This window comes from Lontra canadensis, unplaced genomic scaffold (genome assembly GCF_010015895.1).
Source record: "Lontra canadensis isolate GAN:19392208 unplaced genomic scaffold, GSC_riverotter_1.0 scaffold104, whole genome shotgun sequence".
In the NCBI taxonomy this organism is placed as follows: domain Eukaryota; kingdom Metazoa; phylum Chordata; class Mammalia; order Carnivora; family Mustelidae; genus Lontra; species Lontra canadensis.
Window position 1 is genome coordinate 130,444 of NW_022631098.1, and position 24,706 is coordinate 155,149.

The 24,706-nt window shown below is 38.9% G+C and overlaps 1 protein-coding gene across 1 annotated transcript in view; it reads left to right on the forward strand.

Annotated features, from left to right (window-relative positions):
- The window catches only part of GRIA4 (glutamate ionotropic receptor AMPA type subunit 4), a 241,782-nt gene that overhangs the window by 121,912 nt on the left and 95,164 nt on the right, over positions 1-24,706 (forward strand). Inside the window, exons 3-4 of the mRNA XM_032838408.1 lie at positions 1,014-1,198; positions 22,152-22,205. Of these exons, the coding sequence (XP_032694299.1) occupies positions 1,014-1,198; positions 22,152-22,205 (239 nt within the window). The remainder of the gene's footprint in view (positions 1-1,013; positions 1,199-22,151; positions 22,206-24,706) is intronic.

Here is a 24,706-nt window from a genome sequence, read left to right on the forward strand (position 1 = left end):
GCCTGAAGAAACACTCTAGGAGCTGTGTTCCTAAGTTTGCCCCAGCTTCCCTAACCCAGACCCCGAGACCTTTAACTTCCCTTCCCTTCTGTGCTGGTTGGTACAGGGAGATAAGGACCAACAACAGGGCACAGACCACCCCATTCTCTGGAGGACTGTCTCCAGCTAGCGAACATTCCCTTTTTCAGCAAGCTTGGGTGAGTCTTCTCAACCTTCAGGACCCAGCGCAAGTTGTTCCTCATCTTGCTGATGTCCCAGCAGGCAGATTTAACCAAACCTTCTTTGGGCCCACAATGGACATTGAGTACAGCTTTCATTACAGTATCTTAAACTGAGTTGCATTTGTTTATTTGAATGTCTTTCCTCCTCTACTAGATTATGAGTTTGAATGCCTGGTGTCTCGCCTAGTAGCCATTCAGGTCACCTGCTTTCTGCATCATCCCCCTGCTAAAGAGACAAAGATTTAAATAATGCCTTCTCCCCAAAAAAGGTGGGGGTTGGGGGAAAAATAACAATGGCTCCTCCGTTCACGATAATGGATCCTCAGTACAGTGCGTTAGATTTTAATATCCTCTTTTCCATAGCCGAGCCCAAAATGTCGCTACCGCCTCGCTCAAGGGGAGCACATGTTCAGAACAGATGTTCAAAATTAATTCTGTCCAGTGAGTAGAATTAACAAAAATAATTTATGAAATTTTTATTGATTACAGTAGTACTGAGTTTGGTTTTTGGTTTATTTCATGAATATGTCTAAAGCAATGTGATGTTCTCTCTACTAGAGGGATTGTGAGAGTTTATTCAAGGCAGGCTGTTCTTCCTTCATTCAAGAAATATTTTTAAGGGGTGTTGCCCCCAAATAAAAGAACAGCCACTCAGATCTTTAAATTTCTCAGCATTTATTGTATATTTGCAGCATAAAAATGTTGACATAGATTCAGTGCCTGCATAAGTTATTAAGGAGGAGGAGAGAAAGTATGTTTTTAGTAACCCTTCTGGATTTCTTTCCTCACTAGGGTACTCAATACTTCAAGCTATTATGGAAAAAGCAGGACAAAATGGTTGGCATGTCAGCGCTATATGTGTGGAAAATTTTAATGATGTCAGCTATAGGCAACTTCTAGAAGAACTTGACAGACGACAAGAGAAGAAATTTGTAATAGACTGTGAGATAGAGAGGCTTCAAAACATATTAGAACAGGTAAGTCCTGGATTTTATATTATTATTACCCTAGACCTTCTACAAAAAGTTGACTTTTGATTTACTTTTCTCCCATTAGTATTATCTCCAAACCATTCAGTCTGAAGTACAGAGTTCAGGCATTTTCATTCCATGATTCATCTCCAAGACTAAATCGTAATCCTTTATCATCAAAGGCCATTTTGGTTCATAGGTCTCAGTACAGTGAGGAACACTATTTCTCACACATTTTAAAGACCTACCACATAGTAAGGACCTTTTGTGAATCACCAAGAGCTCTTGGCCTCCTACATTCATAAACATAAGTTTTGAAGATTAATGCCATCTAGAATCTTAGAGAGTTTTAGTATTCATGACTGTGTGCTTTTTGTAACCTTTAGAAAAAGCGCTACATGAGAACGAACATGAAATAGTAAAGCACGAAATAAAACCAAGTTAAATGGCATACTTCTAGATGTGTAGCTCATCTTCTTCTGATGTTTTAAGTGCAATGCCATCACAGTGAAAATGGTTTTCACCTCTCTTCACAAATGAATCTTTCAACAAATACTTGTTGATTTGATTTGAAGTAGATAGGAAAAGGTAAAATTGAGCTTTGTTATTGTGTTAAATGATAGGAAAATCTCATCAAATAAAGGGTAGCATTTGCCTTCCTCCTCACCCCACATCTCTATAAGCTTCAAGTCGTATTTGGCCAAAATTGCGGTGAATGAATGCCACCTAGTGGTTTTGGGAATGTTTGCTCCTGCCTCATCTATAGTAAGCCATTTGATCTGAGACAGTATAGTAGTAAGATGTTTTGTTACTTTGCTGTGTACAGTATGCATAATAATATGATTGGATTTGTAGAAGTAAACTTAGCAATTTGTAGCTTTATTTAGAACAAGAACTTAAGTACTCAACTAGAAAAATCAAAACTGAAATATGTTTTAGAGATTCCTATTTCATATTGAAGAGCCCTACACAAAATGCCTTTCAGTTTCCCTCAACCTTATCAGAATTTATAAAAGTTAAAAGTAAAAAAGCATGGCATATTTCTTTTCAAGATCTTGTGAAGCCAGTCTATACTGTAAGAGGAAATGACAGTATTCAGTTTCTGTTCATTTTTCATGGAAGAAGAAAAAAGTCTGATTGAAGAACTATGTTTATATTATATTGGAAGACAATCATTATAACCCTGTATGTCACTTAGGTTTATTCCTAAGGGACTCCAAAAAAATCATTAAGGTTGCAACTATTCAAGGTATTTAGAAATTTTCAGCATGTATTTATGGAATCCAAGGAAAAACTTTCTGACTTGTCATTTCAGCTCCAATTCTGACTTTCTTAAGACACTCATTTCAGCTTAAACTGTGCTCTCCCTCCATCTCACTGCTACCCGTGTTGAGATTTTGAGTTGCTTGATATGAACAAATGAAGCTTTGTAAATACCTCCTCATGAATCCCACAGAGCAGTTAGTTCTGAGAACTCCCAGAATTGCCAGGTTCCTGTCAGAGGGCGAGGAAGGCTCAGAAAGACCCTCCACTTAGCACCTGTGCTTAAAAGACTGTGTCTGGAGAAGGCAGTGCAGGGCCTACAGCACACTTACTCATTTCAGAGGCTTAGCTAGTTTCTAAGAAGAATATCGGAGTGCCCCAGTGCTTTGGATAAACTCTTGCCTTAAATAAAATCTTGGCAGGGGAAATGATAGCTTTTTTTTTTTTGTCATCTCAAAAGCATTTTTTACATTCTTAGCCTTGAGATATGACTAACATATAATGTCGTATAAGTTTAATGTGACAGTGTGGTAATTTGATAAATTAATAGATCTCAAAGTTTACCACAGCAGGGCAGGCGAATGAACAATTCTTTCTCTTCACATGGTTACCGTCTGTGATGACAGGAGGGATGAGAATATTTAAGATCTACTCTCCTGACAACTTCCAGATACGTAATACAGTATTGTTAACTGTGGTCACTGTGCTGTACGATAGATCCCCCAGAACTTAGAAAACGGAGTGTCTGCCTTTTCTGTGTCTCTCCTTGCTGAATTCTAAAAGGTTTCTTTTCTCCCGTGACTGCATAGTAATCATGAGACTTTGTCCCTTTAAAATGCCTTTCAAGTATAAACCGAATCAGTTGTACTGTATCTACTATATTATGAGAATATAGTGTACTTGAAATTGTTCTATGAAGGGGCGCCTGGGTGGACTCCCTGGGGTGGGTCTCTGCCTTTGGCTCGGGGCATGGTCTCAGGGTCCTGGGATCAAGCCCCACATTGGGCTCCCTGCTCAAGCCGGGAGCCTGCTTCCCTCTCTCTCTCTGCCTGCCTCTCTGCCTACTTGTGATCTCTGTCTGTCAAATAAAAAAATAAATCTTTTAAAAATAAATAAATGCATAAATAAAATAAATTGTTCTATAAAGTTTTCCCTAAGAAAAGATGTTTTCTTGATCCTGAACATGATTTTTTTTTAAACTACTGATACTTTAATTCCGTATAACTCTAGGCCAAATCATTTTAAATGCTCCTTGGTTTTACTCTTGACTCATCCAAACACAAGAGCTGGTCCAAACTGTGTCAAGAGTTTCTACATGTTACCCCTGTATTTCTGCAGTCTCTTTAATAGTTGAGATAACAGTGGAAGACAATTTCAGAGAATCAACCAATGCCTTTTTTAAAAAAGTAAAATGCTAAATAATCTTGACCCAAAAAATGCTTTTGAAAAGAAGTAGCCATCTTTCAGAAGATGATGAAATTAATATGATGAAGAGAAGGGGATGTGTTGGTAGATTCTAGAAAGATGAGCACACTTAATATTGGCATGCTACCAATAACAACTTTGTGGATATTTTAATTTGTATCATTTTTCAAAAACATAATGGAAATAGCTTCCACAATTTTCTCTTAAAATCTGTGAATGCACAACTGTGTTTGGAGAACCACTTCATCTTCTGCACATGTTTTCCAAATTATTGTTGTGCCACAAACTGTTTAGTTCTTATAAGTGTATTACTGTTTGTTCTTTTAGCATCTCTTTTCTTTAATCACTGCCCAGAAGAGTTAGATAATGTATCAGAGGCTTCAAATTAATTACAATTTGTTGTTCTAAGAATTTTACAATATCTTTTTAACTTAATTACAAATATTCTAAGGCAGTGGATCTCAAACAGCAGTAGGCTTAAGAACCACCTGAGATGAGGTGTCAGCCTTGCTAAAAATGCAGAATTTTGTCCGTATCTTTAGATAGTTTGCTTGAAAAAGTCTGGCCTGGGACCCAAAACACTACCATAAAAACAAAATTGTAACTAGAAATCTGTGATAAGTACAACACAGCTAAGATGTCTATTAAAGCTAAAGTTCTTTCTATAAAGGGTGAATAAATTAGTGTTTCATATCTATAGTTTTAAATGTGTGCTTTACTTTTATTTTTTTGAGTTTCAGTGGGTTTATTTTTTTAGTATTTCAAGTTTTTATTTAAATTCTAGTTAGTTAACATATAGTGCAATATTGTTTCCGGAGTAGAATTCAATGATTCATCACTTATATATAATACCCAGTGCTCATCACAGGTGCCCTCCTTAATGCCTGTCACCCTCCAGCCCATCCCCTACCTACTTCCCTCCAGCAACCCTCAGTTTGTTCTCTGTAGTTAAGAGTCTGTTTTATGCTCTGCCTTCCTCTCCTTTTGTTTTCTTTCCCCTATGTTCTTCTGTTTTATTTCTTAAATTCCCATACGAGTGAAATCTTAAAGTATTTACCTTTCTCTAGCTGCCTTATTTCAGTTTGCATTGTACTCTCTAGCTCCATCCATGCTGTTGCAAATGGCAAGATGCATTCTTTTTTATGGCTGAATAATATTTGTGTGTGTGTGTGTGTGTGTGTGTGTGTGTGTGTTTACACCACATCTTTATCCATTCATTAATCGATGGACACTTAAGCTGAATAAATAGTTTCATTATTGTAGATATAATGCTGCTGTAATCATCAAGCTGCATATATTCTTTTCAATCAATCTCTTCGTATCCTTCAGATAAATACCCAGTAGTGCGATTGCTGGGTCGTAGGGCAGCTCTATTTTCAACTTTTTGAGGAACCTCCATGCTGTTTTCCAGAGTGGCTGCACCAGCTTGCATTCCCACCAACAGTGTAGGAGGTTCCCCTTTCTCCACATCCTCGTCAACACCTGTTAGTTTCTTGTGTTGTTGAATTTAGCCACTCTTACGGGTGTGAGGTTGCATCTTACTTTTTTTTTATTTGTATTTCCCCGATGATGAGTAATGTTGAACATTTTTTATGTGTCTGTTAGCCATCTGTATATCTTTTTTGGAAAAATATCTACTCATGTCTTCTGCCCACTTCTTAACTGGGTTATTTGTTTTGGGGGTATTGAGTTTAATAAGTTTTTTATAGATTTTTTATACTAACCCTTTATCAGATATGCCATTTACACATATCTTCTCCCATTCTGAAGTTGCCTTTTAGTTTTGTTGATTGGTTCCTTTGCTGTGCAGAAGTTTTTATCTTGATGAAGTCCCAATAGTTCATTTTTGCTTTTGTATCCCATGCCTTTGGAGACGTGTCTACTAAGAAGTTGCTGCAGCTGATGTCAAAGAGGTTGCTACCTGTGTTCTCCTCTAGGAATTGAGGAGATGGTTGATGGTTAATGGTTTCCTGTCTCACATTTAGGTCTTTCATCCATTTTGAATTTATTTTTGGGTATGGTATAGGAAGGTGATCCAGTTCCATTCTTCTGCATGTGGCTGCCCAATTTTCCTAACACTACTTGTTAAAGAGACTGTCTTTTTTCCATTGGTTATTCTTTCCTGCTTTATTGAAGATTAGTTGACCATATAGTTGTGGGTCCATTTCTGGTTTCTCTCTTCTGTTCCATTGATCTGTGTGGCTGTTTTGTGCTGGTATCATACTGTCTTGATGACTACAGCTTTGTAATATAGCTTGAACTCCAGAATCATGATGACTCCAGCTTTGGTTTTATTTTTTAAGATTGCTTTGGCTGTTTGGGGTCTTTCATGGCTCCATACAAATTTCAGGATTGTTTTTTCTAGCTCTTTGAAAAGTGTTGATGGTATTTTGATAGGGACTGCATTGAATTTGTGATTGCTTTGGGTAGCATAGACATTTTAACAATATATGTTCTTCAAGTCAGTGAGCATGGAGTGTTTTTCTATTGCTTTGTGTCTTCCTCAATTTCTTTCGTAAGTGCTCCGTGGTTTTCAGAGTACAGCTCTTTTGCATATTTGGTTGGGTTTATTCCTAGGTATCTTATGGGTTTTGGTGCAGTTGTAAATGGGATTAATTCCTTGATTTCTTTTTCTGCTGCTATGTTATTAGTATATAGAAATGCAACAGCTTTCTATATGTTGATTTTGTATCCTTAACTTTACTGAATTTTTGAATGTGTTCTAGCGATTTTTTTGGTGGAGTCCTTCAAGTTTTGTATATAGAGTATCATGTCGTCTGTGAAGCGAGTTTGACTTCTTCCTTGCTGATTTGGATGCCTTGAATTTCTTTTAGTTTTCTGATTGCTATGACTAGGATTTCTAGTACTACATTAAATAACAGTGGTATACAGTGGACATCATGTGTTGTTCTAACCATACAGGAGAAGCTCTCCGTTTTCTCCCACTGAGGATGATACTAGCTGTGGATCTCCCACGTATGATGTTGAGTTACTTTCCTCTTTCCCTACTTTGTTGATGGTTTTTATCAAGAATGGTTACTGTACTTTGTCAGATGCTTTGCATCTATTTAGAGGATCACATGGTTCCTGTCCTTTCTTTTATTAATTGGTGTGTCACACCGATTGACTCGCAGAGTGAACCACCCTCGCAGCCCAGGAATAAATCCCACTTGATTGTGGTGAATAATTATCTTAATGTACTGTCGGATTTGATTTGTTAGTATTTTGTTGAGAATTTTTGCATCCATGTTCATCAGGAATATTGGCCTGTAATTCTCCTCTGTAGTGGGGTCTTTGGTTTTGGAATCAGGGTAATGTTGGCCTCATAGAATGAGTTTGGAAGTCTTCCTTCCTTGGATTGCTGTTTAAAATAGCAGTTAGCCATTCCAACATCTCAGAACATGAGTTTCAAAACAACTATTTGAGAATGTAGTTTAATATATATTGATTTTTCTATCCTAAATTACACCATAGGAAAAAATGGAAGAATTTATATAAATATTACCTACTGAACTTGAAGGTAGTAGAAATATAACAAAACTACAAAGTTAGATCTACTGTCATATTGTTTGTATGAGGCCACAATATAACAACTTGGCATTTTGGCCTTCTGACCCCATTGGGCAGTTTGGTTCACTCACCTACAGAAAATAATTCAGGGGGGAAAAAAAAATACCTAAAAGTACTTTTTGAATATTTGTTGAGTTCATGATCAGTTATTAAAAGTGTCAATTTTTACTTTAATATTCCTCACTCTACACTTGTGGTATTCGTCTTACCTTGTTTTCTTCCTCTAACAACAATCAATTATTTCCTAATATAGCTAAAAATAACATAGCTGGAATCAAGAATTGCTTTCATACCAAAATTAGTGCTTTATAGTGGGAGCCTTTTTATATTTTATTTTCGTATATATCCATTGATTTTAAATCCTGAACTCAATTACTTGCAGAGTCCTGATAAAGTCAAAGACCTTACCAATTGAATATTGAACTCCCAGTCAGATTCATATGTTTAACCCAGTGGCAAAAAGGCTACAACAGATTTTATCTTAACAGATTTATCTTCTTAGCCTCAAAAATTATTTGAGCAAAATAGCACTTAAGGATAGTGGTTGCTCACACATTTTACTCCACCATGGGGGGAAAAAAAAGCAAGAGTGACAGAGGTATATTTCTGTGTTCCTATAGTCTGTGAAACCCTTCTCTTATAACTCCCAGCTTATCCTCTGGAATACAGGCATTACACAAATGGTGGGGTAGCTTATACTCTCTGCTACCTCTTTTCTTTGCTCAGTGGGCTTATATCCCCCAAATTATAATCTTTCCAAAAGAGGTGAATATTTTCACTTTTGAAGAAATGAATAAGAAATCTTCCATTGTTTATTTTTAAAAAGTAAATGGAATGATTTAATGTTTGTGATTCTACTTCTCTTTACTCTGAATAAGGAGCATTAGACCAAGATGATCTTAGAAAATCTTGATCGCTCTAGAAGTCAATAACGCTATTTCCAGTAAAAACTTCCTGATCGTTGCATTTGATCCTGAAGCAGTTATAATTTTTACACATGGGATTCACCTTGAAAGGAAGCATAGAGTAAAAGCTTAGTCAGGTCGCCCTTTCTGTACATTGATTCATCCTATGAATATTTGTTGACTGCCCCCTTCAGGTGTGGCGCCAGGCCCTGCTGAAGATAAAGTGATGAGCAAAACAGAGGCATTTTCTCTTCTGATTAGGAACTCTTCTCTGGCTAACTAAGGTTTAAACCAAAAGCATTTGCTAAAATCCTGCTAAAACGCATTCTTTCCTTGAGAAACATGGTACGTAGAAAGTGATCAAGGAGTTCATAATGCCTTGGGGATTTTGTTACGAGTACGGTTCTTACTGAATACATTATGGTATCAGAGGCATTCAGGGGAGACCTGGAACTCTACCGGCCCTGGAACACGCCATGGGTATATGTAAGGAGCCCTACCAAGTCCATGTCGAGAGAAGATGACAGGGACTAACCTTGCAGGATGAAACAGCTGTTAACCAAAGAGCTGAGAAAGTGGCTTATAGGCATCTCGAACTGCCTGTTTATTGCACATCTCAAACGTAATTGGTGCCTCTTTCAGCAATATTCCCCCTTCTGCTTTATAAAAGGGAAACTGGGGTTTCCATTAGACTCAGTGGGACTCAGATAATTGGCAAAACCAGCGACCTTCCCATCTGTTGCAAATTAATAAGAAAAGCCTAAAAACCACAGTGACCTCTCAGAGGTTTATTGCCTCACCAGAGGAAACCAATAATCCTGCCTCGGGGCACAATCAGTTGGAAAGAGGGAAATTTCTCACACACGGAAATGTGGTCACTTGCACCGAAGTGGTGAAAAGTGCACAAGGTCCCACTTAATCTAAGTCTAAGGCTGCCTTCCTGGCTAGTTCCATTGAGTGAGACGTCGGGTGCAGATGGATATTTGGCAGCTTGCCAAATGTATGGCCCCAGATAATGTCTGTTTATCTAGAATCTGTATTTGTACATTTTCAGACATCTCTAACATAAATGACTACACTAAATCTACCTCCACTTCCAAAAACATCTCTGACTTTGAATAAAGCATTAAAAAGAGCCTGCCCCCATATGCCGTCATTGGTTGAGTCATTATCTAGAAGGAAAGGAACATTCTGTTTACTTTCTGATAACCATAGGGTCATTTTTTTTTCCTCACACTAGCACCCCGCCCCCAAAAGAAAATCCTTAAAAACAAAAGTACAAGAGACAGAGGAGACCAAAAGAAGCACAGAGACAAGGAAAGCTAGCTTCAGTCATGAGGAATAGTCACTACAGAAAGGGCCTCATCACAGGGGAAAATGGCTTTGATTATTTGAATGGTGTCTGGAAGGACGAAGCCGCGTGCATTACGACAGCAGCGGAGACAGGACGGTCCGCAGTTTATTTCTGATGCCCCCATTCAACACCTGTGTGCCGGATATCATTCCAGGCACAAGGGCGCTGTGCGAAGATGAGCAGAGCTCATCAACTTGGGTGTATGCGCGCCCTGCACTGGGCGCGCATACACCCAAGTTGGGAGCTCAGAAGTGGAGTGCGGAGTGGCCGTCCACGCAGTTCTTGATGGCTTCTGAATCAGAAACATTATAGCAGGTGTCAGGAACTCAGGGAATGTGGTGACTCAGTATAATCCAGGCAGGCCTCACAGGGAAAACAGACGCGTTGAAAACGCATTGCATTTTCCCGGGAACAGTGTGGAGGGGTAAGGATAGTCCAGACGGAAACAACCTAAAAGGCAAAGAGTTCTGGAATAGCCCAGAAGGAGGACACTCCTTCCGTGTGATAAAAATTGGCTGGGGGGCAAAGGCAGAAATGGGAGCTGAGCAATAATCAAAGATAATGCTGCAAAGACTCGAGGTAGCCAGCATATGGATTCCTCCTATTGTGTTTAGCTACCTGTCTTTCTTGTGGAACTCGTATCTCCCTCAGAGCAGGGTCTGTACTTACTTTACCAGTATATCCCCAGTGATATGAACGGGTATCAAAAATAATTGTTGAATAAATCAAAGTCAATCTCAATGAGCTTCATTTGAAGACACAGGCAGGTGGCATCTTGTTTCTGTGTTTCAAGGACGAGCAGCCAGAAGCCCTTTAAGGTTCTGGAAGTAAGCCCTCCATTCCCTGAGAAGCTTTCTTGTCCAGAAGACCTCCCCCGCCAACGATGGTGGGAAATCAAGGTTTTCTGGTGTTTGTTGTATTGGCTGAAAAAGCACAAAAGTTTCATTTCCATATATTAATGTAACAGTGAGTGAGATGCAGTGGGAACAAACCGGGCACTCAAAGAAATTACTACAGCAGAGAAATCCTATCAGCAATTTCCCGCACAGGGGCACTTGGCAAAGCTTGCTGAATTGCCTCCTTATAAAGCTGCTTTGTCATCTTGAGCTCTGCTCAGTCAGGAGCTGCAACGAAGTAAGGGGAAACTTAAAAGACAGAAGGTTATGTTTAAAACCAGGAAGTTTACTTCTTTGATCTTACTTTTTAGCTGAACTGATTTGAATGCGCAAATCCCATCACAATGCACTGGGTTTGTTGTTTTCATAGAAAACAGAAACATCTTTACAGATCTCAGTCAGACTAGTGCAAATGGAATTTGGTGGGAGTTAGAAAGGGCTCTCTAATTGACTGACTCTTAGCAACCGTAACCACGGTTGCAGGAATTCCTCATTTTCTTACAAAGTTTAAAAAAATTAAAAAAAGGGAAAAGTAAAGAAAGCAAAGGATGTAAGTTTTTTGAAGAGGAAGGAAAATATGGTTGTGAGAATGCTAGTACTTTTTTCTTGGAAGAATTGTGGATTCTAGGCATTGATTGTGTTCAACTAAATTTGTTCTGGTTGATGCGCCAAGAATACTGCTTAGAATAATTTCCATTATTGTTGTTGACACAAACATTCAAAAACTCAGTTTCTTTTGAAAAAAGGACAATCTGCTTGACAATTTTAGAGAAATAAGTTAGTTTTTCTAGCCTTAAATAGAAAGCAGCTGCATAGACTTACCTACTGTAGTTTAGAGAAAGGCAAGTAATACCTCTTATTAAGTAGAAAATAGAGGATAACTTCATAATTTATTTCATCTACTCTTTAAATATTTAAAAGGCAGTGAGATTAACAGGAAGCAACGCAGCCAACTATACCTTTGAGGGCGCTCTTCTGAGTCTTGTAAACACAAATATAACCACGCTTTATAAACTCTGGAGTGTTTAGAGTCAACAGTTCGGTGGTAGAGTGCCTTCCCTGCTAATGAATGAAGGGACTCATCTTCTTAATCAGTGTGATTTGGTTAGAAAGGTAATAACACAAATCCATTCTGAACCCTCCCCATGATTGTACACAACTTCCCTAGTGATCATCTAGATTTTCTCTGAACTCCTATACAACTAGTGCCAAGATTAAGATGATTATGGAAGGAAATTTAAATGGTGTACTTTTTACAAAAAAAAAAGAAAAGAAAAAAAGAGGGAGAATAAATTCCACATGATCACTGGTAAATGGAAGAAAGATCAAGATTGTACATAGTGAGTTTTTATTTTTTTTAAGGTTTGTTTGGTTTTTTCTACCCCCTAGAGTCACATGTATACCCCATGATTCTTATGTTCTTCCAAGTCCAGGTTTATGCTGTCTCTGTACTTACCCTTTGTCTTCTCCTTCACAACCACAAAATCTATACTGGAAAAATACGTTTTGAATTTTGTTCTTTCAGTTAATTGTGTGGTTATTTTGGCTGATTGTTATCATAATGTAAATTTGAAGGTCAAATATTTTAATATACTATAATGACATAATAGTATAAATATCTTGCCGGTAGCACAAAGAAACTCATCTTATTGTGTCTGCCCACCGCACCCTACCATTTTCCTTTCTTATGCATGTACATAGCATTCAACCATTTGCTCATTTATTCAGTACCTACCAATTTCCGAGCACTGTGTATAAAGTTAAATCAATTGTAGTCCATCCCTTGAAGGAATTTCAAATGTAAAGGAAAAGAGAGGAACACAAGCAAATAATGTAGCACCATGCAGACAGGCGTAATAAAGCACATTACTGAAAGATGAGTCAGAATTCCCCCGGAAGAAACGCTGGGACCGGGCATTCAGGGCAGATGGCAGTGGGAGAGCAGAGCCCTGGGTTGGAGCCACATGTTTGGGGAAAGCAAATGCATGTTTGGGAACATTAGCTACAGGGGAAATGAGAAGATGCTCCGGGCAAATTGAAGACAGATTACAGAGAGCCCTGTAGGGTCTCCTCAGTTTTATATTCCTCGTAACATTTTGATGCCATTGGGTATTTTTAGACATGATCTGATCAATTCATATTTTAAGAACAATAATTCTTGTGACAACTCAGAGAATGGGCTGAAAGGGGGGTGGATTACTGACTAGTAGTGTGCCAAGTGAGTAGTGGTTCTTAGTCTTCATTTTTCATGTCTCATGTATACCAGTATTTCATTTCATCTATTTGGAATCTACATAACAGATACTTACTGAAGGCTTGTCAACAACCAGGCAGTCTCCAAGATCCCTGAAGTCCCTGCTCCATGAAGCCTGTATTTTAATGAGGGAGACACAAAATAAACAAGTAAATACGTAATGCCAAGTAGGGATCATGAGAAATTCTTAAAGGTATTTATTAATGTCTACTTTGCCAAGCATCACGATAGGCACTTAATTTAGAGATTCATAATCACCATTACTTTTGTTAATATTTTGAGAAGTTTAACTGACCTAAGGTTTAAAAAAAAAAAGGAGGGGGAAATCTCCTTTGGTGAATTTTAGTGGTGTTATTAGTTATGAATAACAGTCTTTGTAGGAATAAAATACCTGCACAGTGAGCTTGCTAGGCACATACAACATACCAACACCAAGTAGAGAATCTCCTTTTTTAGGAACATGCATATTATTCCTGCTTTGTTTCTCTTAGTTATATATAACCTTTCATTTGCTTGTTTTTTCAAATAATTTCTGAGTTAGTCAATTGAACAAAGGTAAAGAGTTTACATAGAAAAGATTTTACTTGTGTATGAAGATAGGGGCTCTGCTTTGTCCTCACTCTGAATCCACTTCATAGGAACATGGTCCTGTAGCACTGAGCTGTTGGAAATAAAACAAGTAAGCTTAACAGCCAAGAAAACATTCTCCTGAAATAAAAGTAAGGAGAGTGACTCTGGGGTCTTTTGTCTTCTATATTTAACCACAATTTTATCTGTTGAGTGGAATTATGAACAGGCAAATTTTAGAACTCATGACCAAAAAGTTACTAGCTGACGTTATTAAATAGCAAGGTGCTGCCACAATTACTATGGACAGAACATACCTTCAGTACGCCTCAAATGGTTGAACTGACTCATTATTGTGGGTAAAGATGATTGACACTGAAGAGAAGTAAGAAAACACCACTAAAGCAATTAAAGTGTGAAATGGTTGTGAAAGTTAAGGAAAGTAGTGAGTACAGAGTAAAGCTATAGGAAAGATGTCCTTAAACAACCTTTTAAAACTGTTCTCTAGAGCGGCATGCTCTATCTGGCTCCTGGGATTTCCATGTACATTAGCATATTAAAGTCTCTAAAAATTCCTATAGCAAAGCAACCTCAAACCTTATTTAACCTGGTGTTCCCTGCAAAAGTGTCTACAGAATCTCTCTCTCTCTATTTCTCTCTCTCTCTCTCTCTCTCTGTGCAGTCACTTCTTTGCATTTTATTTGCCTAGAAAATACAGGAAAATAAAATGATTCCAAGAAAATAAAGGAAGTTTTGAATTAAGGAAAATGAGGGAGGAAGGAATGCTCTGATGATAATATTTCAAATACATATGATAAGGAAAAGAAATATAAAATCAAGGGGATAGTGGGGGGAACATGTTAACAGGAGCCACAGAAAGTGTCTCATACAGTTCCCTACACTACAAAGTCACAGTGTTAGAGATTCTCTGGTTGGGTGGATCTTAGAGGTCGTCCATCCCATAAACAGTGCCTTCACACGGTGCTTCTGCAAGCCATGTTCAAACATAGTTGACATATAATTCAGACGTCCCCTCATAATTATCTGTCCCTTGGAAACGTGTGGCAATACATGACCTTTGAAGATAACTTCTATTCCCATCACCACCAACCCCACCAGGCCCTTAAGTTTTCTTTGTAACCCATGAATAGATGTTTATCCATTGATGACCTGTCCAATTAGGGACATGAAATATTCTGATTAATAGAAAGTTAACCACTTAAGGAATTCCTGTTCTTAAAAAGAACACCATAGAATGTACTTAAAACTGTACTGTACATAGGTGAACATTTAATTGGTCACTTTGAGCTTGTCCTGTGAGTAGAATTATCTATTGGATTGAGTTGGATTTACAGTAAAGGTAGGCTGTATACCTCAACTATCATTTTAGATACACATCTGGTAAAGTACAAGCCATATAAAACTGAATCCAAGTTATTTAAGCTTTCCTGCTAATTGGCTTTCTTGTGGATATATAAAGAACTTGCACAACTAAACTTGGATATGTTAAATTTTACCTGCTCGCTCTCCATCTGTGTGGCCGTGTCCCAGTCTGCTGCAGAATGGGACTGGGGAAACCTTGCATATATGATGTTATTCAAATAAGCAATATGTTCAAACAGGAGATTAGTTGAAGAAAAGGAATTTACTTCATTATGAAAAAGCTGGTTTTTCTCATCAACACGTTTGGCATTCATGAACTATCTAATATGATAAAGTCACTGTCATAAATATCTGTTATTCATTTTCTGCTTATGAAAAATATATAAAAATTGGCCAAAATTAAACCATTTTTCTGATTGCTGTGGCCTAGGGAAGGCAATGGTGTATAATTAAAACATATATATATATATATATATGTATATGTATATATACACACACACACACAAATTATAGTCAAAACATCTGGGCTGGAGTCCCAGCTTCATTACTTAATGACTGTACCTATTTAATGTGTTTGTTTATGAAAAAGCAAAGGATTACCCCCTCCACCTATATCTCATTAGAATTATTTTTTATATTGCTTCTTAGAAAATATCTCTTTAGTTAAAAGCAGGGCACTCACTGGTTCTTTCAAGCTATTATGTGCATTTCACATTCATAATTACAAATTCCATAGAACCTCTGTGCCTCTTTGCAAATATTTTCAATCACTAAATTAAAATGCTGTTAAATCAGAATGGATCTTTGCTAAGAGATGGTCATCATTAGCATGATGAGAATCATTATTCAAGCTCTGTGGACGTAGAATTCTGGAACCACCATAATAGGCAGAGAGAGAAGGATATGCTCTCCACTGTGCTTTTCTGTAGCTCTTGGCAGTTACCATGATGAGATGAGTCCTGAAGCAAGAAATAAATACCTGAATTTCAGCACTTAGTTTTCCGTCATTGTTTTACAACCACATTCAAATCACATCACTAATAGGGCCTTCAGTGTAGAGAGGTGTATACAAAGTGATCTACCATCTTTGTTCTGAAGGGATGAAATTGAAGGTGTTTTGCAGTTGTTGTTTTTTTTTTTTTTTTTTAACATTTGGAATATAGTCGAAGAAAGAGACCAGTACTAAGAATGGTTGTTCTTAAGATATATAAAGACAGTATGAAAGGGAAGATCATATGTTGGGAATAAAAAGAAGGTATTAAATAAAGGTACCGATTCATTCCTATTTCTCTATATAAGAGGTTTAACCTTTCCCACCAAATTTAGATATCCAAATAAAAGCATGGTGTTTTATGCAACTTGAGTCTTTGACTATAGACAGTGGTTAGGGACTCAGAATATGATGTATGTGTGTTGCATTATAGGGATGAAAAGCTTGGCACAGTTAGCCAACAAAAGTGTTTTGTACCCTTATTAATTTTCCTGCCACATTCGTCATTTCTTTTTTATTTGTAGACTGTCTTAGTTTGGTTTCTGCAGAAGCAGACCTCAAGACAAAGATTTATGTGTAATCAGTCAGTTTGGGAGGTAAAAAACACACTAGAAGGGCAGTGGAGAAATTCAGTCAATTAAAGGTGCATTTATCCCGAAAATTACCACGTGGGTAACGGAGGCTTAATCTCATTTGAAATTAATGTAAATTACTGGAAGATTATTGTAAATGTCATTTGAAATTAGTGTAAATAGAACACACATGTCACAATCCTCTCTCTGGCAAGGGCATTGGAATATTTGTGCACTGGCTCCTGTCAGTCACTGTGGGAGGAAGGCATCCACTCCCTGGCACTTCCAACCTGGACTCTTGCCCCTCCCCACCATGAGCAAAGTGGGCTCTGGGACCAGAGCAGACCCTAAAGTCACAGAACTCCCGGTACCAGGTATTACAGCAGCATGTGCTGAACCAGTCAGAGAAGAGCCTTAGTGGGTGGCCAGTCATGTCTCTGACACTCACTGGTGGTGCAGACAAAGGACTTGATGCCTGAGAAGGCCTCTATCCCTTCTAATACATCTTCTAGTACATCTTCTACTAGAAGTCAGCAGTCCCTTGGGCACTTCCACGGAGAGATCATACCACTGCTTTGAGAGGCAGCCATCCTTTCATGGGCAATGCTCTTCCACTCCCTTTTCCCTAAAAATGAGTTTGTCCTATTTAGAAAGTTTTATAATTTCTACCATCTCCAAGTGTATGTGTGTGCGGACCCCCTATCACTTAAAACATCTGATGAGCGCTGTCCTTCCATCTTCTCCCTGAATCTCTTCTCACACCAAGTAGCCTCATTCCTTTGCTTCTGGGGTTCTTTATTTTCCTCTCTCTCTCTGTGAATCACACCCCCAGAAGGAAAAGTCCTGCTGTTTTCTTAGGAGGCTGTAACTCAGCAGTCTGTTTGCAAAAGCCCTTTGCCTTATATTTTTCTTTTGGTGAAACTGAGGTAAACTAACTCAACAAACTAAACAAGCTAAAGCTTGAGTTTTTATCTATAATAAAATATTTTGAAGCATCCTGAAAAATCAACATTCGAGGGACATCTGGGGGTTTGGGATTTCTGTAGATGCAAAGGACTGGGGAGAGTGACAGGACATCTCCAGCATTTACTGGGCTTTGTGTCCCCAACACCACCAAACGCTGGCCTGCTGTGCTCCTGTCGCAGAATTCTCTGGAACGTGGTAACAAGCAGGAGAGGAATTTCCAGCTGACTTATAAATTCAAAGTAAAAGGAAAACCAAAACCATTCATATTTGGGTGTGCTGTTGCAGGCTTCTAGCTTGAAGACAGTTCAATATCATGATCATGGCTTTGTAATAGTAGTTCGAGGTAATACACAGCAGCCCTCCTCTGGAAAGACCCCCGAATGCTTTATAAACCATTGGTATGTAAAGGATTCGCATAAAATTGGATTGTGGGTTAAAGGCCAAACTCTCATCATTTACAAGCCTCAAAATGATCTTAATATACTGTGTTTGTGGCATTTATATGCTAACTTCTGTATTCATCCACTCAATCAATATTTAACATCTGTTCTGTCTTTCAAATTACCTTGTTCTCCCAGCTGAATGATACCACTTCTTAAAATCCATGGCATTCCCTTTACTTTACTCTGCATTTCAGTCAATTCTGTGTGAGGCTTATCGCCTTAAGAGATTAATTAAACACCCTTATAGCCGCAGCACCAGCTTACTTATGTCTATAAGCCTTCAATCTGCTTACCCTAAATTTATACATAGGACACATTTATTCAACTCAGTTTATTTAAAGGTGAGGCCAAGGTGGGAAAGTCTCTTGGATTCATTCTTCCTTAATTTTAATAGAAGAGTAAAGATTTAGAAGTCACAGTCATAGAGATTAGGCCGTAATTTGTTAACAAAACAGTGCGGTGGCTGCATCTGGCGTTTACCTTATTAGTGCACGGAGGCCGGATGTTAGAATTGAATCATTTGACCAACACCATAGATATTTCTAAGCAATTGTTTGTTTCCTAAAAAACAAACAAGAAAAAATAATCAAAGGAATCAACTAGTCCCTTTTCTTAAGCGTTTTATTGGAAAAATGGGCTCCTTGGAAAGTGTATGATCTGTGGAACTTGTATATCCTTCCTAACCCGTTCTTTAGAACTCTGAATGGACACTTAATCATCATTCTTTGTTCATTTGCATCCTCTGCTTTTTTTTGTTTGTTTGTTTGTTTTTAAGATAAAAAAATAGAGATGCAGAGTCTCTACTCCCAACATTTTTCTGTCTTATGAAAGGCCGTAATTAATTATTGGAGCCAAGGCCTCAACGTAGGCATGTTTCCCCCTTAACAACTGGCCCAAACCCACTTGTCCATCACTGTGGGAGGGCTGCTGGGGGTGGGGGGCATCCATTTCCTGGGACTTCTGACCTGGCCTCCCGCCCCTCCTGACCATGAGCAAAGTGGGCTTTGGGGACCAGAAGAGACCCTAAGGTCATGGGACTCTGGGTGCTGGCTGTTACAGCTGCATGTGCTGAACTGATCAGAGAAAGGCCTTGGGGGTGGCCAGCCCTGTCTCTGACAGTCAGTGGTGCTGCAGACATACCCATGCTGTAATATATCCTTGTATCTTTCACCTCACTGTTTATTTTCCCTTTTTATAAAGAATAAAATCAGAAATACAGAGACACAAGGTTTGGCCTGCTTCCAAAGTCAAGTCACTCAGATTTGTTGTTTTAGTTTCTTGTTTGGTTGGGTTGTTTGTTTGTTTGGGGTGGGGTTGTTTTCTGTTCTGTTTTTGTTTTTACACATGAAACAGTCTGCACTTGGGTTGAGATGATGATGGCCAAGTCAAACCATACCTGCGACACTGTTTCATACAACCATAAAAAATAAATAAATTATTTAGCTTAACTAAACAGCACTGTGGGTGCAGGACACTTTCCTATAGAGTATTGGGAGTATCCACTGCATTTTTATTGATGTTGTTCACAAAGAAACTTCCATTTAGTGTTACATGATTGGCAGAGGGCCCAAGACCTGGCCTTAACCCCTGGCCCGCCGTGGTCAGAGGCTGTGAGGGCCTCACAGCAGTTTCTGCAGCACCTTTGTTTTTCCCCAGCAAGGATCTGGCTTGGCAAAAACGGGGTTCTGTCTGGCCTCCCCAGCCAGGTGAATAAATCGTCTGCTCACCGCTCCCCGAGGCCCCCGGGGCCCATCACACCAATGCACACCAAGCTCAGCAAGGCCTTTTCTGCCAGGACTTTTGTCACTTTCACTTGTTTTATAAGTCGTGAAAACTTCTTACATAAGGTTGAACTTACAGCCAGTCAAGAAGGGACGGTTGTTTCCTTGTGGAAGCACCGAGGGCAGAATTTCTACTGGTCCCACATCTTTTTAACATTTACAAGAGTTAGCTTTTCACAGTGTTTTTAGAAGAAGGGAGAGGGTATGGAGTGCAGCCATGGAGAAATCACACACTGAGAGCCTTGAGAGAGAAGAGGCGGGCTGAGTGTGGGGCCTTGGGGAGAGTGAGGAGGCTGGCCCCGTCACACTGGAGAAGGTTGCAGTGAAAGCTCAAGAGAGAAGCAATGAACTGTCCGAGGGCGGCAGTCCCTGCTGAGGTCCCATAGAGGGAGCTCTGGCCACTTTGCGACAGTGTGTCCTGAGTACCAGCCATCAAGTGTTCCTTAATAATTAACTTTTGCACAAGCTCCACCTCAGATTCCCAGAGAATTCCAGGGCTCTGGCCTCCTCAGCCTGGGCTAAATCAATCAGGTTTGGGTTACCCGGTATGATGACTAGTTACACAGTTTCTTTCCTGGATTTTCTTTGCAATCCCATCTATACATGGCTTGTCTTCGTCTGTATGGTGAGACTGTTGAGGGCTGTTCAGTTTTAGATTAACTGTGGACTAGATGAATCAGGCAAGAGGAAAGCTGGAGACACGCTGTGTAAAACATTGCACATGCAAAGGAAAGCTTCCTAGAGAGTAAAGAACATTTCAGGAGCCAAGAAGGACTCTGGAGGGGACTGCGCCCATATAAGCTGCCTGACTCGGGGGCTAATGGTCACCCAAGAACAGGAACTTGGGGCGCAGCCAAGGCAGTAAGTTCAACCTCAGATCCGATCAAAAGCCACACTCTTGAAGGGTGACACTGCAGTCACGAAAGGGACTAGAAAACCACCTGCTACCTGGACGATGAGTCAGCTGAGTGTGTTCCGCCCGGGCTAGGCTCCGTGTGGTGGGGCAGATACATCCTATGAGAAGTGGTCATCACAACCTTCTGTAGGCAGATTGTAAATTGAATTTAATTTGTACCACACACTGTGAGGTGGGAATCAGTGACCGCAACATTGTAGTACCTGTTAGAGGCAAACAGAGATATCTTTGAAGGGATGTTTTCAGGGATGTGGGTGGAGAATTTCCCAGAATTGTTGAAGGGAAATCTTCATACTCAGGAAACACAACAAATCCCAAACAATATAAAAAATACTAAGGTAAAAATCCAGACTCCATTGTAGTGAAACTGCAGAGCCATCAGGTTAAGGGAAGGTCTTAGCTGTGACCAGAAAGCAATGATGAGATGAGCAGACACTCATTTCACCAGTGGCCTTGTGTGCAAAGCTCTGTTTTTGAGCACATTTTGTATATTCTGGATTTTAAAAGGGTTTTCCTTTATTTTATACACAAGTCACCTATTTACAAAGAATTATTTTTAGAGGATATTAAAATGCTGAAAACAATTTAATTTTTTTCGTTGGTGATTGAAGTACACGAAAGTCCTTCATCATGTAGTGCCCTTTGAGGAACCAGTGAAGTTACCACACTGCTCACTGGTATCTGTCATTAGATTTTCTCTCATTGAAATTGTCGATTTTCTAGAAAATAAGAGTTTTAACTTCTAATGCAATTTTATTTCTGTGATAGAAATTTCTGAATTTCTAATTCCTGAAACATTCCTAGAAACAGTCTTAGAAAAAAAAAATTAATGAATCGGGGCACCTGGGTCCTCAGTGGGTTAAAGCCTCTGCCTTCAGTTCAGGTTGTGATCCCAGGGTCCTGGGATCGAGCCCCGCATCGGGCTCTCTGCTCAGCAGGGAGACTGCTTCCTCCTCTCTCTCTGCCTGCCTTTCTGCCTGCTTGTGATCTCTCTCTGTCAAATAAATAAAATCTTTAAAAAAAGTTAATGAATCTAACAGAGAAAAAGTCTCTTGATGATGTTTTGTTATTATTCTTTTGATTATAATAAAATACTGCTCTATTCATATGCAGGTGGGAATTAACTAAGTATTCTAGTTTCAGAATCATCTAAACACAGGTACTTTGCCTTACAGAAACCTTGCTTGCTGCTCAGGACAAAAGTCCAGTCTACTCATAGAAAATCATTCTTAACAGTAGAAGACACTTAACAGCGTATCATACATTTCTATAAATTACCAACAAATTAAGGATGTCTGTCTTCTTTGGACCAAAATAATTTTAAGTTTCTTACGTTAGTGTATGTTCTTTTTTAGAATATATATATGAACTATCAGTTTGTTTCATAACCATCTCCTCCTCTTCGAGGGATTTACAGTGTAGTTTTTTGAACAAGGTTTACTGATTGAAGGATCATTTATACAGCATGACTGAAATTAGAATTTTTTTTTTTTACTTTAATCACTTAATTTTTAAGGTGGCTTAGGAATTTCTTCTAATTACAAGGAAAAGTGTAACATTTTTTTCATCATGTTTCCACATGGAATTAGGCTAAACTAGCTAAGATTCTATGTTTAAATATATTCTTCAATAAAGTTAAATTGGTTTTCTCTTGTTTCCTTCCATTTTCACAGATTGTGAGCGTTGGGAAGCATGTAAAAGGCTACCATTACATCATTGCAAACTTGGTAAGAGCTCTCTATTTTCTGTTATTCAGAAGAATTGCTCAAGCGTTCCAGATTATTTTAACTGTGCCTTAAAATAACATTTCAGTAAATGAATAAATCACAGTACTTACTAAGCTTTTATAACCCCTAGGATAATGTACGATAATTTGGTATGGTGGTCATTGTATTTCTAATGTGCAATTCAGTGTATGTTGATGCGGACTATCTTGACATCTGCCAAAGGGACCTTTAAAGTAACTATGACATTTGCTTTACTACGATATCACCTGCAAATTACATAATAGTCTTTCCTCTATAAATGATAAATGTACCACTGTATGGATCAAGATTGCCGATTCTTAGGATATCACAAGGATGATGGAACTGATGACCCATGTCCTCTGATTTTAAGAAAAGCAGGATTGAAATGGCTATTAAGGAAGTCTTTTGATTGCAAGTAATCCATATTTTTAAAATTATGCCAGCTTTTCATGTATATACGTGGTTATTAAGCAAAATACATACATTAGTATAAAATGCTGAAAGTCCTAAGACAACTCCTTCTGGATTTCTTGCCAAGGCTCACCAAGTATTTCTTGTAAACTGTGCGGTGTAGAGGGCACGTGAGCTATGCAGAACACCATTCTCCTTGCTTCATTAGAAGGCCATCAGCCCCAAGGGCTTCATCTCAGATGTGGTTTATTTTAGAGAAGTTAAGGATGTTTTCTCCTTTTTCTCTTTTCCTACCACATATTTCTTTGGTGAGGATCTTTTGCTTAAGACAGGAAAAGAACCAAAAGCTGCAAAAAAGATTCAGATTTATCCATTCCCCTCCTATAGTGAGTGGGTCATCACCCTCTGAGACTGGAATTTTTAGTGGATGGATCACACTGTGGAATTGAGATATTAACGTTCAACGAAAGACTGTCAAATTCTAATGGTAAAAGATTACCATAAGTTACCGTCAGTAACTTGTGCATACCTGTGTTATAATAGTGTTAATTATGCTTTCTCAACTTACTCATTTATCTCTAAATAACTGTGATTTCCAAAACCAGAATGAATTTTGCTTCATTGGGCCAATCAATAGCTTTTTCTTGGGAACTATTGCATAGGATTCCCGAATAGGAAGTAAATCCATTATCAAAAGAAAAATTATATTAATGTAGTTAATGTTGAAAGACTGAATGATTTCCTCCTAAGATCAGGAACAGACAAGGATACCCCCTCATCCTTTATGCTGAACATTGTACTGAAGCTTCTAGCAAGAAAAAGAAATAAAAGGCATTCAGATTGAAAAAAAAAGTATTTTGTGAATAGACAATACTAGGAAATCTAATAAAAATAAGGAATCTAATAAACAAGTAATCTTTTTTTTTTTTAAAGATTTTATTTATTTATTTGACAGAGAGAGATCACAAGTAGGCAGAGAGGCAGGCAGAGAGAGAGGGGGAAGCAGGTTCCCTGCCGAGCAGAGAGCCCGATGTGGGGCTCGATCCCAGGACCCTGGGATCATGACCTGAGCCGAAGGCAGAGGCTCAACCCACTGAGCCACCCAGGCGCCCCTAAACAAGTAATCTTAATTATATTCTTAAGGAATCTAATTTAAAAAATCTAATAGGAGAACTAATAAGTAGATTTAGCAGGGTTTCAGGATCTAAGGTCAGTATAAAAAAAAATTCTGCATTTCTGTACACTAGCAGCTGACATTCTGAGAGTGAGGTTAAGAGAAAAATTCCATTTATAACTCCCAGTTACAGTCTACAATTAATGAGAAACTGCTACTTCAATTCGGCAGGACCATTCAGTTGGAGGAACCTAGATGGTAAGATAGGAAAGCCCCGAAATTCCCTCCTCCCCCAGATACACACACAGAGTAGTCCCTCTAAGAGAAATCGAGAAAGTAGTTCAGTGACTCCTACACATCAGGCAGCTAAGAAAATAATCCACATTGAAATGGGTAGGAAAGGCTTAAACACACTCTTTCCATAAAAACTATACTCAGCACAGTGCCATACCATCAAGAGGGCATCCCCACCTCCCAGCTTCTCCATGAGCAGCAGAGGATGTGGACCATACGTTCAGCACCCTATCACTCAAAAGACAGACCCCCAAAACACCTACCTCTGAAAGCCGATTGGTTATACACCCACAAGACCCACAGGACTACAGAAACCATTCTTCTTTTTTTTTTTTTTTAAGATTTTATTTATTTATTTGACAGACAGAGATCACAAGTAGGCAGAGAGGCAGGCAGAGAGAGAGAGGAAGGGAAGCAGGCTCCCTGCTGAGCAGAGAGCCCGATGCGGGGCTCGATCCCAGGACCCTGAGATCATGACCTGAGCCGAAGGCAGAGGCTTTAACCCACCGAGCCACCCAGGCACCCCTACAGAAACCATTCTTAATGGGCCCACATTCACTGTTAACTATTCCCACAGGCCTTGTTAGCACAGAGAGAGCAGGCAAAAATGCCCATCTCTAGTCTTCCCTGGAAGGAAATTGACTACCTACTTTCCAGTCTG